Source organism: Rousettus aegyptiacus, unplaced genomic scaffold (genome assembly GCF_014176215.1).
Source record: "Rousettus aegyptiacus isolate mRouAeg1 unplaced genomic scaffold, mRouAeg1.p scaffold_m13_p_1, whole genome shotgun sequence".
Taxonomy (NCBI): Eukaryota; Metazoa; Chordata; class Mammalia; order Chiroptera; family Pteropodidae; genus Rousettus; species Rousettus aegyptiacus.
The window spans coordinates 7,580,509-7,596,853 of NW_023416284.1; the positions used below are offsets into that span (position 1 = coordinate 7,580,509).

The window sequence follows — 16,345 nt, forward strand, 5'->3', positions numbered from 1 at the left end:
TGGCCACCAAAGGACTCAGGAGGCTGAGAGCCAGGCAGGAGGAGGCACAGCCTCATCGCCACAGCAATCACAGCTGTCACACTCCTTGCCGTGCATAGAACCCTCAAAGCAAGAAAAACACCCATTTGAAAGAAGCAGAAATCGAAGCATGTGCCCAAGGCCGCCATGGAGCTAAAGCCTGATTCCAAAACCCTGAGGTTTTTTCCAGCAAACCCAGCTGCCGTGGTGGGGTCATTCGGTCCCTGCGGCACTTCTAACCCGCCATCCCCACCCCCAGCCTCGCTCCATTCCTGCTAACTACATTTTGGGCTCCGCTCAAACCCCTAGGTGCACGATCTATTCCTGAGTCACAAAGGTGCCTTTGACATCAGAGATTCCATTGGGTGCCATGTCAGCTCCGAGGTCGGGTGTGTGGGGAAGCCGCTGAGAAGGCGGCGAGCAGCCTGGGGAGAGATGCTCAACTCTCTGAGAACGCTGGGAACGTGAGAGATGCTGACGGTCAGGCTCCAGCATCCGGGGGCTGGATGCTCTGGCTCCGCCCCTGCTCCTTCCACAACTTGGTCACCCCCCTCCCCCTCCCCACCCCCACCCTGGGGGAGAGGGCCTCCTGCTCCCTAAAAGCAACTTACAGACCTCTCCCTCGAGATGCTTAGGCAAGACCAGCACTCATCCAGCAATAGAGGGGCGCTGGCTCCGCCACTCCACGGGTTTGGGACAGCCGCGGAGGGGGTCACGCCATCTCTAAACTAGCGGTTCTCAAAGTGGGGACCCCGAGGCCAGCAGCGGCGGCTGCACCTGGGAACTCGTTAGAAATGTAACTTCTCTGGCAGCCCTGGCAAGTCGGATGCGCACTGCCTGGGAAACCACTTCCGGCAGACGTTTTGCTCTGGAAACACGTTTTCTTGTTCATAAAATGAGTATTATCAGTGTTCTTCCCCCAGGGTCATTTCGAGGAGTCAGTGAGATAGTGCTGGATTCCTGGAGTTCCTGGCGTGCAGGGCAAATGTCACTGTTATCTTACCAGTCGCCACTTGAGGGGCGCAAGCTGTTTCACAGGAGCGGAGGACGCTTCCGCTGAGTGCCGAGCCCCCTTCTTCCGCCGCCTCGGGGCTCGGCCTCGGGCTTTCAAATCCCACCCTACTACAGTGAGCCACTCAGGTGCTCCCAGGTGAGCCACTCAGGTGCTCCCAGGTGAGCCACTCGGGTGCTCCCAGGCCAGCATCCCCTCTCTCTCTGCTGCTGTTTGCATTGTCGAGGGAGGTACCCCCACTTGCCACTACCCTCAGTTACGCAAACCAACAGGATCTGGACCCTGTCCACAGACTGCTGGGTCCTGACCCGTCGCCCGTCTTCCATCCCCAGAACGGCCTCGGACAGGATGCAACTCCTGGTTATCTGTCTCCTCCTGCATCCTTTACCAGAAGGTCAGGTGATCCACCTGGTAGAATCCAGACGCATCCCTGGGGGGCAGAGGGCTGGGGTAGAGAGGCTCTCCTTCAATAATAAGCTAGCCCCAAGCACCCTCTAAAGGAACTGCACTTAACCCATTCTCCCTCCTGGCTTCATTTCATCTCCTTGTCCAAGCAAAAGTGGCCTTTTTTCCCCTCTTGACTTTGGAGTGGATTTACATGTATTCTCCATGGAGCAGGCTCAGCGGACAGTATGGGCCCCGTTCATTCTGTCAACAACACAGTGAAAATGCAGTAACGGTAATCAAATGAGTCAGCAAGATGAGTGAGTCAGTTCAGATCGTCTTGTTTATCCCGTTTTCTCTTCACAATTTCTACTCCCTCACTCCCTGGGTGCCTGCCTCTCTTAGCTTCAGCCATCATCAGCTCCAGGACCAGGCATCACCTGGAGGATCTTTGAAAATACAGACTTTTCCCCCTCCCCCGCACCCTCCCCGACCAGCGGAGGCTGCACCTGCATTGTAACGACATTAAATATCCCTGTGGACAAGTTCTCTGGGGACACCGGCTTCAAATACGGATTCCCAAAGGGTCTGGCTAATGAGTAGGGTGAAACCCTGGAATCTGAGCTTTTAAAGCAGTCTCCGCATGTGACTTTTATGATAAAGTAAGTTTGGATAAGTCTGAGATAAGGATCTGAAAACAACCCATTTTCACCCCCGGAATGGAGCTTCAGGACGTTGGTCTTCAGATTTTTTTATTGAATGAAATTGGTGCCATCTGGGAATAGGGCCAAGACTGCCTCCTCAACTCTTCTTCTTAAAAATTAAAAAAAAAAAAAAATCCAACAGTTCAGAAAGAAAGAAAGACTCTGAGCTCTCTTCTTATCAGCACCTGGTACCTGAGGTCAGGACAAGATTGCTTAAACCAGCAGAGTGGGGATTATGGGGCCAAACTCCAGGATTAAAGAAGATGAGTTGAGGCTGGACGCGGACACAGGTTTGGTGACCAGGTGGGTCCGCTGACCTTCCTGCGCGGCAGACCTCACCCGACTGCCCACGTGTACGTGGGCCCCAGCTCGCAACCTAGCGCTAGGTCCAAAGTCACGAGGGCGGATCTGGAGCTCCGCCTCCCCTCCCCACCCCCCCCTGCACCCGAAACTACCAAAGCTATGGAGTACTCCCCCAACCCTCACCCCACCTCCCTGCCAGCTCTCTCTGGCAGCCCCCGGGAGCCCGCCCGCTCAGTCCCCGCTGGACAAGGGTGCAATTTATAGCACAAGCCGCCTCCCGCCCATCCAGATGAGGATCTGCACCCCCCCCCCCCCCCCGCCGTCTTTAAGACATCAAATTCAATATTTACAAGAACAATCTCGTACTTGGCTCTAAAATTACCGGCCACACAAGGAACAGTTTACTTCTCATAACAAGAAAAACCTAGGCTTGTGCCTTGTGCTTAAAAAAAAAAAAAGAAGAAAGTTTAAACATATTTTTAAAATAAATCGTTTATTGCATGTGCTCCCTACCCTCCCGTTGGGGAGCAGAGTAAAAGCCAATTCTGCCGGCGCTCGGGCGGGGCCCTCGGCCCATCCTGGCCGCCCCCACAGCTGCGGCTCTGTAACTTTAAACCTGGCCTGAGGTCATCGTTTTCGCGCGGGCCAAACAGAGCGAGAGGCGGTCCTAGGGAGCCCCGGCCTGAGACCACCTTACCGCGGGCCGCTCCCGCCCTCCTCGGCAGAGATAAATGCTGACTCCACTCACTCCCAAAGTTCCCAGCTGCAAAGTTTGTTCTTTCGGTTGCTGCGGCGAAGGAAGCTTGGGGCCCCCTCCCGCGCTGGGACTTTTGCTCCCCGCATTCCAGCTCCCACTTTTTGCGCTCCGCCAGGCAAGGAGGGCCTGTGGCTGCAGATTTTTAATCTCGCCTCAGCACAGAAACTAGCCGTGCCAAAGAGAGCGAGTTAACCAAGAAGATGTGGAAGGTGCCGCTTCTGCTGTTGGTTTTGGGAAGAGCGTCCCTCTGGTTTTTGGCAGAAGGAGGTAAGACACGGCGCCCCCGGCTCCCTACAGCTGCTGGTGGGGGTGAGGGGGCCTTGACTTGCTGGAATGCCTGGGTCTGGCATTTGAGGTTAACCGGGAAGGCAGAAGGGAGCTCGGGAGTTTGTGCGCAGGAGTCTGGGGGCCCCAGAAGGAAAGGCAGCGGCCCAGCAGGTGCCAGGTCCCATAGAAAGAGCTGCGCAGGATGCCAGAAGGAGCCCCTGAACCCACAGTCCACAAAGGTGCGTTGAGCAGAGGGGACCTTCCTCCTGGCTAGCCCACCTCTGGCCATCCCCGGCTCAGCTCACGAGGGACAGGGTGACAGGTAACAGCAAAGAGCCTTCCACCGGCAGGGCTGGGCGTTCCTGCAGGGCTGTCCCGGAGGCCTCCCCATGGCCTCGGAAGGAACTGGGCCCATGGAATTGGGAGGTTCAGGAGTGCCAGGGTGGAGGGAGGGCTCCACGGGGGGAGCCCTGGTCTCCCTCGGAGGACTGCCGGGTCTGACACCCTGTGTGCCCACCCGCGGGGCACATTCAGGACCCCGCCGGTGGGGGGATGGGGGCTGGAAGAGGCCCAGGACTGCAGTGGCCGGAGGGTCCCTGAGTAGCGCGCCAGGGAGCGGAGGGTGGCTGTGAACACCGAGGTTTGAGTAGGTTTGAGGCCACGTGTTGAACGCGGCCAGCGATGTCAGTGGCTGCGTGAGGGCTGGTGGCCCCTCAGACTTCCAGCGTGTTAGTTCTGATGCCGGGGGCGCTGCTAGCTCGCTCACCTCCATCTTTCCATCTTCTTTCCCTCCTCTTATTCTCACACCCTCTTCCCAGCGCTTGTCGCTTTCTGCCCAGCGTACCGTGCTGGTGGCGTGTGTGACCATTTGTCAGTGTTTTATTTTTCTCTTGGGTCTCGATTATCTGTTTCCCCGGGAAAACATAAGCTCGCAAGGACACAGCTTTGTCTTTTTAGCCTTGATCCCCAAGGCCGAAACAATGTCTGGCGCCTAGTAGTTGCTCACTAAATGTCGGTGGGAGGAATCGTGAGCTAACAGGTGATCTTTAGAGCTGGACCGGGGTTGCTGCGCCGTGCTCTGAGAGGCAAACTCACACTTTCCAAAGCTCCAGGTGGTCCCAGTGCGGGAGGGATCCTACTTGGAGGGAGGAGTGGCCCTAAACTCCCTTTTGTAATTCCAGGCCAAGAAAAAAATTCCCCAGCCCTGGGGAAACGAGGAGGGGAGGGGTGTGTGTGTGTGGGGGGGGCGGTCTGTGCCCAGCCGTCTGCTTTGGCGAGACGGAGCTTCTCTCTGCAGCCCCGTGGGCTCTTCGTGGTGGCCTTCCCTATTTTTGGAACATCTTTTTTCGCGGCGCTCTACGCAGTTCCGCGTTTCAGTTACGTTTCCTTTTTGACGGGATAGTGCGCACATGACACCATTTCGTGCTCACCGGGGCAAGGTGGGGGAGGCCCCCAAACTGAGTCTCATCCCAGCTTTGCCGAAGAAAGAGAGCAGCTGGTGGCACCCTCCGTTCGCTCCCACGCAAGGGTCAGCTGTAATTATCTTCAGTCCCTGGGCATCAGAGTTTCTCCCAAAAGGTCACGGTAAACCTTGTCTGGAAACACAGCCTTCGCTGGTACTAGAAACTCAACTGCCAAAGACAGGAGCCCCTCCCCCAACCCTCTCCCCACCCGGCCTGTTGTGTGGTGGTGGTGTTGGGCGGGGTGGGGGGGTGGGGGGGGTTGGCTGTTTGGGGATGCTGATTTGCTGGCCCCCTGGCAAAGAGTTGAGAGGCCCAGGAGGGGTTTTGTCTGAGGATAATGAGTGAGGCGACTTGAATATGGATGAATAACTTCATTGAGCCGAGCTATTGCCGGCTTTTGTTGGGGAGCTGGGCTGGGGGTAATTATGGTGATGAATTTTATTATCCTTCTCATAGGATCCTACTCCCTGCTGGGCTTGCCTCGTCCAATGTTATAATCAGGTCCAGTCTTATAATCCGGTCCCATGTGTTGCCCCTTTGCACGTCAGTGGCTTCAAAGACGCTCTGTTGTCCACGCAGCTGGCGCTTTCCTCCACTGTCAGGCCCTCGCTCAACTTTCATCCAAAACACGTTCCTCAGGGCCTGTCCGTGAGATCGTTTATTTTGTGAAATTCTGCAGGCTGCTTGCTGCAAAGCCACATGTGCTTTTCCGGGACAAATCCACCCAGGATTAATCATGTGGCGGACAAATTTCCCTGTGATTTCCCCGAAACTCTTGCCAGTTTCGGAGGCCCTGAAATCTTCATGAGTTGCTACGAGTTTCTGTAGCAATTAGGGCATCGGTCAAGCATTTAATAAAGATCAGGTCTCTTAGGGCGGGCATGAGGGAGGTGATTGAGATCCGGAACAGTGTTTAATAGAGAAAAGCACATTTTTAGGAAGTGTCCAAGCATGAGAAGGCGTGGTCAGGACATGGCACATAGTGGGGAACCCTGGCCAGCAGCGGTTTGTGGCCCCTTCTCTCCTCCTCCTCTGGCCCCTGAAATCGGTGGCCGATGAGTGACTGTAAACCGGAGAGTTATAAAGACCCCAAATCACCTCCCTCCCTCCCTCCCATTCTCCTCCCAAACATGGGCCGGGAATGGCACGGCTACCTCATGTAATAATCATTACAACTCCCGAAAGTGTGTGTTACTATCTTCAGAATATGCCAGAACTGGGATTCAAAAGTGGGTCTAACTCCAAACCCCAAGCCCATTTTGTGCTACATTATGCCGCCAAAAAAAAAAAAAAAAAAGTTGAAAGGTTAACCTCATTTAAGCTCCTTAAACATGAAAATGGAAACTTTTAAGAGGTGTAAAATGTTCTTTACATTAAATACTTACCGTCACAGTACTTTTAAGCATGAGGACGTCACAGAACATTACAACAGGATTCGTTAATTCCTTCCCCAAGTGGTGTTTCATTGTCTCCTGAGTGCTTGGTACGGGAGCTAAGTGCAGACTGTTATGCTTTTTGTTAGCGAGAGACACACCTAATACCATAAAGCACACTCCGAATTCTTCACCAGCGAAGCAACGGACCTGTGCTTTAAAGTCCATGGGCTTATCTGAATATTTGTCATATTTCTGGCTTCTAAGAACAGGCACGCCAGGAAATATTACAGGAGAGGACTTAGAAAGAGAAAACACTCAGATACCTAGGAGGACCCTGTGATGCTCGTCTCGAGGAATGTGAATAAGACCCTGCCAGGCTGTGTGAAGAAGCTTTGCTGGTCCTGACACCCTGCCCCCTCAAGGAGACAGCTGCCGAGAGTGTGTCGGAAGAGAACCGAATGATTGAGGGAATGAGGACAAGTTGGGCGGAGGGGTACTTCTCAAGCCAAGTAAACAGTTACTAAGATAAGTCTTAGGGTTCCCAAGAGGATAAGGGGTGGGGTGGGGGAAATGAGCGAGAGATAAAGCAGCTCTTGATTCGAAGTTTGAAAAGTTTGAATCTTTTCTCTACTGATGTCTTAAAACTTCGGGAAAGGAAAGCGATTGGGGATTTTATCCAGGGGCTATGGGATGGAGTCAGGTTAGGGAGTGGCAGGAATCCCACCACGTTCATCCAAGGCAGGAAGAAGAGGTGGCTGTTTCCTTCTCTCTGCCTCACCCAGCATCCACCAACTTGTCCGCTCACAGAGGGCCAGTCCCAGCAAGCATCCCCTTGAGCTTCAACACACACGTGGGTGGGCTCTGCTCTCCTCCTGGCCCAGCGCCATGGCCCCGGAGGAGACGGGTTTGTGCTTTGAAGGGAATCCAGCTGGAATCCAGCTAAGTCCGGAGGGAAACCAGCAAACCTGGCCACCTCATTCACCTCTTTGTCTGAAGACCTTCAAACCGAAATTGTTAGGGCATCACTAAATTTCATGCAGGAGAGATGAAACAAAACAAGAACCCCCCAAAAACAAACCCAAAGCAACAAACCTACCAAGAGGATAATCACCTTTCCGGAGGAAGATGGCTGCTGACCTCTGTGCAGGGGGCCAGAGCAGCCCGTGCTACCAGCAGTAGAAAGAGAATGTCACTGGGGTGATAATTACCATTGTTAGTTTGTAACATGCAGGGGAATGCCAGTTACATAGAATATGGATGGGAAGCAGGCCAGGGGAGCATGCTAGAATATGTGTAAACATATGACTGATGAGAATGGGGTATTTCCTGCAATTCATCAAGGTGTCTCCATCTGCGAGAATAAAACACAACTAAACTAAGCAAAGTGGTGATCCATGGAACAGTATCCTGCCCAAAGGAGACAGGGGCGAGTTTGCCTCAAATCCGGAAAGGCAGGGGAAAGGAACAAAACCTGTCTGACCCAAGGAATTCATTTATTTAACAAATATTTCATGAGTAACTGCTTGGCAAGTCAGGCAAGGCGAACGTTGTGCTTGCTTGCAGCTAGTTAGCAAGATGTCAGATCTGGTGGCCGTGGGGATTCTGAGCTCGATGACACTGGTCCTATGGTGAGTCAGAGCGGCCTGTTCTAGCCCAGTCTGAAAACGATTCCGCTCAATAGCCCCGCCCTTTGCCCGTGTCCTTTGTACACCAAGCAGCATCTCAGGTGATTCGACTCTTCAGAAGGACATGCCTCGGATTGCACATACGTGTGTAAAGTGTTGAAAAACTATTTCCTGTTCTAAATAAACTATTTGGTTTCCTGGCCTTTTGTGAGCTTGGCTGATGTGAAACATTTTTTATCTGAGTTGGATCTCCGCCTAACAAGGTTACATTTCTGAATCTGTAGAGCAAAGGGAACTGTACTCCAGGTGGTTGGTGTCAATAGCAGTAACTATGTCAGAGCAGCTAACGCTCCCTTAACCTGCACAACGGACCTGCAGGGTAGGAGCTATTTGCATTTTACAGACCTGGAAAGAGGCTCAGAGGGGTTCAGGAACTTACAGACACAACGAACAAGTCAGGCAATGGTGAGACTTAAATTTAGGCAGCCCCTCCCCAGAGCACAGCAGCCAGCTATGCTTGGGGGTCGAGGCCGGCAAGGACACCCAGGAAAGTCAGCCCGTTGATTTCTTCAGGTACGTCTTAGAGCCACAACACCACTGGTTATTTGTTAAATACATAATTCAGATGGGAGAACTGGATGGCACTAGGGACACCGAATTGAAGGAAACGGTCCCCGGCCCCTTAAGCATTTATAAGGTGCACATGCTCTTAAGGACCTTAAGAGTTAGAGAGGAGGCGTCAAGTGGGATCGCAGCTCACGAAGAGGCCAGACAGACGTGTGTGTGCTGCATATGTAAGAGAACGTACGAGGAAGCCAAAAAAAAACGGCATGTCCTGAGCAGCGCATACCGTTAGCTGCTGCTAGGAGTTTGGAGATGAGATTCCTGTGGCCGTTGGGAGGAGCCAGAAGGTGGGACTTGATCTCGGCTGTGAAAAATGGTGGGTTGGTTGGACGTGGTGTCACGGAAGGGCCGTGCGGGCAGGAGAGACTGCATGGAGCTCAGAACGCTCTAGAGTGCTGCGGGAAGACGTGTGGCCATCAAGGGCTGGGGAGGGCCGGTGAGTCGGGGAGTATGAAACCAGGTCGAAGGCTGAGACCTTTGTCTTGTAGGCGACAGGCAGTCATAGAAACTGGGAGCGGGCCAGGCTGTGAGTTGGTGGTTGTCAAAAGAAGATTAACGAGGAAGGCGCCATATGAGACTGAATCTAGTTTATGGGACCAGCGTAAGGGGCATGGAGGGTCAGGAAATAAAGAGACTGAGTGTGGTAATGACAGAAGAGGAGGCGAGATCGAATTTTGGGGAATAAGACCCTGCAAGGCTTGCAACTCGGTATTTCTTTTCATTCGCCTCTTACAGCGCTCCTCACTGCAATGAAATTTTTTTATTGGTACGTAATTCACGTGTCATAAAATTAACCCTTTTAAATTGAACAGTTCAGTGGTTTTCAGTATGTTCAGTTGTGCAAGCCTTATGACCACTGTCAATTTTAGAACATTTTCATCACCCCTTCTCCCAAACTTCCAAACCAGGTGTTGAGGAGTTTCTATGGGTTTCTGTCCCTATGGGTTTGCCTACTCTAGGTATTTCATAGAAATGTTATCATATAGTGGCCTTTTGCGTCTGGCTTCTTTCATTCAGCATGATATTGTCAAGATTCATCCATGCTGTAGCATATGTCAGAATTTTGTTCCTTTTTATGGCTGAATAACATTCTGCTGTATGGACATACCACATTTTGTTTATCCATTCACCGATTGATGGACGTTTGGGTCGTTTCCACTTTGGAGCTATTATGAATAAAGCTGCTGTGAACATTCACGTTACGAGTCTTTGTGTGGACATAAATTTTCATTTCTCTCAAATATATAGCTAGAGTAGAATTGCCAGGTCGTATGGTAAATGTGTGTTGAACTTTTTGAGGAACCGCCGAACTGTTTTCCAAAGCGGCTGCACCATTTTACATTCCTACCAACAATGCGGAAAGTATCCAAATTCTTTCTATCCTTGTTTGTTATTTTCCGTTCGTTTTTAACAGTGGTCATCCTTGTGGATACGAAGCGGCTTCTCACTGTAGCTTCGATTCGTGTGTCCCTAACGAGTAATGACGTCGAGCATGTTTTCATGCGCCTACTGACCATTCGTTATCTTTGGAGAAACGTCTGATCATATGCTTTTCTCCTTTTAAAATTAGGTTTTTTTTACGGTTGGATTTTTTTTTATATGTTCTGAACACTCGACCGTTATCGGACATATGAATTGCAGATATTATCCCCATTCTTTGGGTTATCTTTTCAATCTCTTGATAGTATCCACCGAAGCACAATTTTTAAAATTTCATGAAGTCCAATTCATCTATTTTTTTCTTTCATTGCCTGTAGCGTTGGTGTCATACCTAAGAAGAAGCCGTTGCCTAATCCAAGACCACAAAGATTTATGTTATCTTCCCACAGTCGTGTAGTTTTAGCTCCCACATATTGGCCTCTGTTTTGTTTGGAGTTAATTTTTCTGTGTGGTGTGGAGTAGATACCAATTCTGTTCTTTTGCATGTGGATATCTAGTTGTCTCGGCACTGTTTGTTGAAAAGAGGAGTCTTTCCTCCACTAAGTTGTCATTGACGCCTTGGTCAAAATCAATTGCCTGTAAATGTATGGGTTTATTTCTGGATGTTTGGCTCTATTCCATTGACCTACATACCTGCCCTTATGCTGGGACCACTCAGTCTTGATTACTGTTTCTTCATGGGAAGTGTTGAAGTTGGGAAGTGTGAGTCCCCCCTACTTTGTTCTTTTTCAAGATTGCTTTGGCTGGTCTTTTCACTGTGTTTTAATTATCTGTGAACATCTTGCCCACTAGAGAAAAGAGCAGGACCCCCGTCTTCTTCAGCCCTGAAGAGAACACGTAGTTGGTACATAGGAAACAATTGGTAGGAGGAAGAGGAAGAAACTCAGTGACCTAAGCCTTTTGGGCAGGTGGTAGAACTCAGGTAAGAGGGATGCGAGGTTAGGAACCAATTTGCTGAGAAGGAACAGGAGTTTATACACTCTGTTACAAGACACAGCGAGTTTGAGGCAATAGTAAGCCATCCACTATGATGCACCTGACGGGTACCTAGGGAGAAACTCAGCTAAAATGACATCAGAAATAAGCCCTGGAGACACAGTTTGCTGCCTGAATTCCCTATTTATTAGAACAAGGGGGAAAAGATGGCTGGGAGGGTCAGAGAGATCCCCTAGTTAAGAACAATTATTTAAAAAAAAAAAAAAAAAAACCTGCTGCAGCACACATCAGCTCTCAGACCAGGCTTAGGATCAAGGCCAAGGGCAGCTCATGGGAACACAGCTCATTCTGCACATTCCTGCAGGGCCTCATCGTCCTGGGCGCACAGCTGGACCGTCTGCGAGCCGCAGGGGTGGACGGTGAGGTCAGATCCAAAGCGGCTTCTCTCTTCACTCTTGCAACATCAGGGCCTGCTCAGCTGGCGGCCCTGCGTGAATCAGAAGCCCGGTTTCCGAGCAGATGGCGAGTGTTTCCCAAACCCTCCACCGCCCCGTGGAGATGCCTGCTTGGGGCAGCACTTCCAGAGCTGGCTTTAGTCACTTGGTTATTCCAGTACTGAGCCATCCTTCCTATGAGACGGCCTTTAGCACGGAACTTCAGCCCCAGCTAGGTCTAGAAAAGTTATTACAGAGGTGTTGATTCCAGCCGACAAGACTGAACTCATTTCCTCTTACACCGAGAACATTCCGCTCTTGGTCAAGAGCGAAACCTCTCCCCAGGTTGAGTAATCTCGGTGGAGAGTGTAATCAACAGCCTCCTGTTTTCACATTTCAGGGGTTGTGAGCGCTGTTTGTGGTCGGGCGTGAATGGGTAAGTTGATTCAGAGTGAATCCTGAAAAGTGTGACTATTCATCCATTCATTCATTCATTCATTCGGCTGTCAGCGACAGTGCTGGTGGCTGGGCCATAAACTCACAGTGACATGGAATGTGGCCCTTAAGAAGCTTATAGAAGAAAATAAGAAATAGCGAATGCCAGTGTTATCAAGTCCTCGGCCAGCGCAGAGGAGATTCCCTCCTCCTGGCACCCGGCGGAGGGCTCTGAAGGAAGAGGCATTTTACCGGGTCCAGGTAGAAGGGTAGGTGGGGTTTCGATGAACATGCAAGATGAGCCTGCAGGTGCCCCTGGCTTCTAGAAGCCAACAATCGGGGCAGCTCCAACCCTCCTCCAGCCCCTTCTGTGTGGAATAGAGAGGAATGTGAGTGGGACCTGTGAAAAGTGACCGATGTATGCAAAGGCTGCGTGACACGGGAGGGGATTTTGGAGCGTGGCAGAGCCTCACGCCTGGCGTCTGCATCACCATTTGTTGGCTACGTAGGCGGTTTACTCTCAGCCTCGTCACCCTCATCTACACAATGACGTTAGTGCCTAAGGCTTTCGTAGAGATGGAGAATGCTTAGCTCCACATCTTGTACATTTTCCTGCAAATACAATGAGTAATAGCCGTGATTAAAGTCTATGCCTCGTGGATGGTCATGGAGGTCAAGTGTGACGATTTCCGATGGGCACGCAGCATGGATGTGGGTGGGGCAGGGCTGGTGTTGTCTTATGGCCCTTATGTCCCGTTCGTCCACAGCCGGTGCCTTGGCGTGAGTCCCTGCTGTGGAAGTGAAAAGGGAGCCCCCCGCCGCTATTGGCCCCTCCTTTCTTTATGGCCGCCCTTGTCCAGCCACAGGGACCTTCAGAATGCTGCCTTCGACTTCGGGAGGTGACTCGGAGGGGCCACCCTACCCAGAACCTTCCAGAAGACAGACGCCCTTGGGACCTCGTGCTTCACCCACCCTTCTCTGAAGTCGGGGGATGCTCGCTGCTCCAGATCGTCGCGTGTAGCATTTCTTCAGATTTCCCTGGAGGAACTAGTGACTCTTGTCTGATCTCCTCAGCCTCGGCGTGTTTCTCCCGAATTGTACGGGAGAGGCGCACGTCCCCAATGCCGACGGTGGGCCGTCAAGTCTCGGAGGCCGACAGGACCCGACAGTGAACGGACAGACCACTGCCGCTCACTGAAAATGAAACAGCAGAGCAGCCATGTGTCCTCGTGGGCAGGTCACTCTATTCTCAGCTGCACTGTCTCTCTCATCAGGGGAAGGTATTGAGCAACTCTTGGGGGAAGCGTGGTGGACAATGTCACGGATTTCATGGGATAAGGGATACTTCAAAAGAAGTTTCGTGCTCGGTTGTGGGTGTATGCTTTGAGTCCGTCGCTCAGCAGACATCTGTTAAATGCGCACCTTGGTGCCTGGCCCTGGGAACGTATCCAGTGTGGGCTGAAGGGAGCAGTTTGCTGCCTGGAGGGAAAGTCAGAGAGCATGCTGTTTCTGTGGGATACCGAGTGGCAGGGCCAGGCCTCCTGGAGGTTGCCCAGAGTTTTTTCACGGCCATACTTTTGATCCAGTAAGCACCTGACCAGGACCCATAGAGAGGATGGCCACATCAGTGATGATGTCGGCCGCAACCCCGTGTCTGTGGGGCACCGCTCCAGGTTGGGGGCTTTCGATATGTCAAAGGAAGGCTTCTACATGCAAGGCGAGGGGACGCGCCAGCCTTCAGGACATGAGGAGTAGCTCGAAAGGTGTGGTGAATAAAAGCGGTGTTCTAGCACCTTCCTTCCCGTGACAGAAGCTCCACTTCGTGGCAGCTAGGGGGTGTGCCGTCGGACGGCAAAATGTGGGACGTCGTGAATCGAGACGAAGGACTGTACAGAGACCTGAGAGGCTCGGTGACCACAGCGGGTGGTCTACAGAGTCCTCGAAAATGTCAGCGGTTGGCATCTTACTCCAGTTTTGTGTGGATGGATTTTTCGGGCTTCTGAGCACAGTATTGAGACATGATGGAAAAATAATATGCAAAAAAGCTTGTGTCTGGATGAAGGAACAGAAGTGGGCATTTCAGTTTTGTTTTCCAAATAGATGTTTTTTTTGATCTCCCTCTAAAAAGGCATGACTCCATCCTTTTTGAGATAAGGGGATGCTAGAATCAATTGTTTATTAATTCTCCTACAGGGGAAAACCAGAACTTCCTAGGATGTCGTAAGAAAAACAAAAAGAGACTCTACTTCTCAGCGGCCACAAAAACCATTCCAAGGCCATATAGTCAGCCATCTTCAAAGGCTCGTGTGTGCGTTAAGGCACTAGGGCAGGTCAGGGGACATGAAAGCCGCCTTAACCTGATGGCTGAGACTCCAGGTTTTCTTTGAAAAACGCGAGGGTAACTCAGCTTGCAACTTCTTTACTTTTAAAATCAACTTTCCCACTTCAAGATACCGTGTGGTCAGCGCTGCTTCCTCAGCCGTCCTGTTCTGAAGCTTCAGGTCCGCAGAAAGGACTGTAGGGCAGTTTGTCCTCACGTGGACATGGGAACGGGCAGAGGCTCGTGACCTAAACTTATGGAGGGGACTTCGGTGGCAGGCCTGATAAAGCAAGGTGAAGTCCAGTAAAGCAGCGGCCCCCAGCCCCTGGGCTGCAGACCAGTACTGATGGTCTGTGGCCTGTGAGGAACCGGGCCGCACAGCAAGAGGTGAGACACGGGTGGGCGAGCGAAGCTTCACCTGTACCTGCAGATGCTCTGAGTAGGCGAGTGACAAACCTGAGTCCCAGAAGCCACTCCCCAGCGCCAGCATCACCGCCTCAGCTCCGCCTCAGACCATCGGGCGTTAAATTCTCATAGGAGCCCCGGTCCCTGGTGCCAAAGAGGTTGGGGACCGCTGCAGTAAAGGACTCAGCGTCATGTAGGAACATCCTACTTTACTCGGTACGTCCGTTCATACCCTATGGTGTTATCAACAAAGCTGTAACAGACGGTACAATGAATTCTTGGCTCTGAGCTTTCGTACTTGTTTCTGTTTATTGATGGGTAATGACTTCAGACACTTCCCGGCCACTACCTGTCCAGTTACTGCCGTCTCTACTGCCACCGTCCTGGCACAAGCACCACCCACACCCACCTGGACACCAGAAATAGTCGAAGTGACCTCCTCGTTTCGGTCTGGTACCTGTGCACACACTCCGTTCACACGGTGGCTTCTGGAGTGGCTTCTGGGGCTCAGGTTTGTCACTCGCCTACTCAGAGCATCTGCTGGCTTCCTTTCACACTCCAAATGAAATCGGAACCTCTTCCTTGCAGCGTTCCACTGACTGGCCAGTATTGTCTCTTACTGTCCAGTCATACTGAGCACCCTCTGCTTCTTGAGTGTCCAGTGGCCTTAAGCGCATCCGGGGCTTCGGGGTCAGCCCTAGCTCTTCCCCTACCTGGAGTTCACTCATTCATTCAACAAATACTTACTGAGTGCCTACTATGCACCAGGTGTTTTAGGCAATGGGGACATTGAGGTAAAACAGCCTTATCAAGTGTATGTTCTCACAGGACAGCCATTAGTGAATACATAGTGTGGTGGGTGGCAAGTACTCGGGCGTGTGTGAGCGTGGGGGAGGCGGTTATTGGTTTTACTGGGGTGATGGGGGAAGGCCTCCCAAGAAAATGCCCTTTGAACAGAAATCTGAAGCAGGGAGTAGAGGACCATTATTCTGAGATTTTCCTGGTTTGTTTCCTTGTTCTGAGCCCTCACCACACCCCAACAGTGTCCAAATCCACGAGAGTAGAGACCTTGTCTTGTTCACTTCTCTGTCTCTGGTGCCCAGAACAGGGCCCAGTACACAGTAGGTGCACAGTAAATATTTGGTGGACCTAGAGGCGAACCTTGGCACAGTTCTGATCTTGATCGATCATTGCTGCTGCCTTACCTGATAGAGCCAAGAGGAGAGCTGCTGCCCAAAGAGATACATGCACCTTTTTAAAGCAGATCACACCTTTCTAACCTGCCACTTCCGAGAGCTTAGTCCTAGAAAGGGGCTCATTTGAGGAAACTGAGTTTGTGGTCTCTAAGTAAGTAGATTGGAAGATTCTAACAAGATGGGATTCCCTAAGAGATCAGATGCCGGAGGAGGCAGTTGCTTCTGACAACCAGAATTATAATTTATGAGAGGGTGAGGTTGCGGGCCAGGCCAAAGAGGAAGGATGTCAGAACCCGGCGGGGGGTGGGGGGTGGGGTGCAGCAGGCCTTCCAGCCCACAGCCGCCATGGAGGCGCAAATGTGCTTTTGGATTTGTATTGGTGAGCAGTCGCCAACCAGGCAGACTTGGTGGATCATTTTGCTTCTGATGTTATTAAAGAAAAATTTGTTGACTTGTTAAAACAGTTGAAAAACATTATTCAAGACTATCACAATGGGGTAGAGAGAAAGGACTCAACTCTGAATGTGGCGAAGACACCTGGGGATTTATAGCCAAGCAGCAGATTGAGGGGTCGGTGCGTCGAAGGAAAATTACCAAGAGGAGACACCGAGGGTGGGGGGCTCCTGCTAAGGCAGGCTGAGGACTA

The 16,345-nt window shown here is 51.5% G+C and overlaps 1 protein-coding gene across 2 annotated transcripts in view; it reads left to right on the forward strand.

Moving 5' to 3' along the window:
• The first annotated feature begins 3,101 nt into the window (after positions 1-3,101).
• Positions 3,102-16,345, forward strand: part of PDPN (podoplanin) — a 29,264-nt gene continuing 16,020 nt past the window's right edge. The window contains exon 1 of one of the 2 annotated variants that reach the window (XM_016149468.2): positions 3,102-3,445. In XM_016149468.2, the coding sequence (XP_016004954.2) occupies positions 3,379-3,445 (67 nt within the window). In that variant the 5' untranslated portion in view covers positions 3,102-3,378. The remainder of the gene's footprint in view (positions 3,446-16,345) is intronic. The other variant, XM_016149467.2, reaches the window with a different exon arrangement.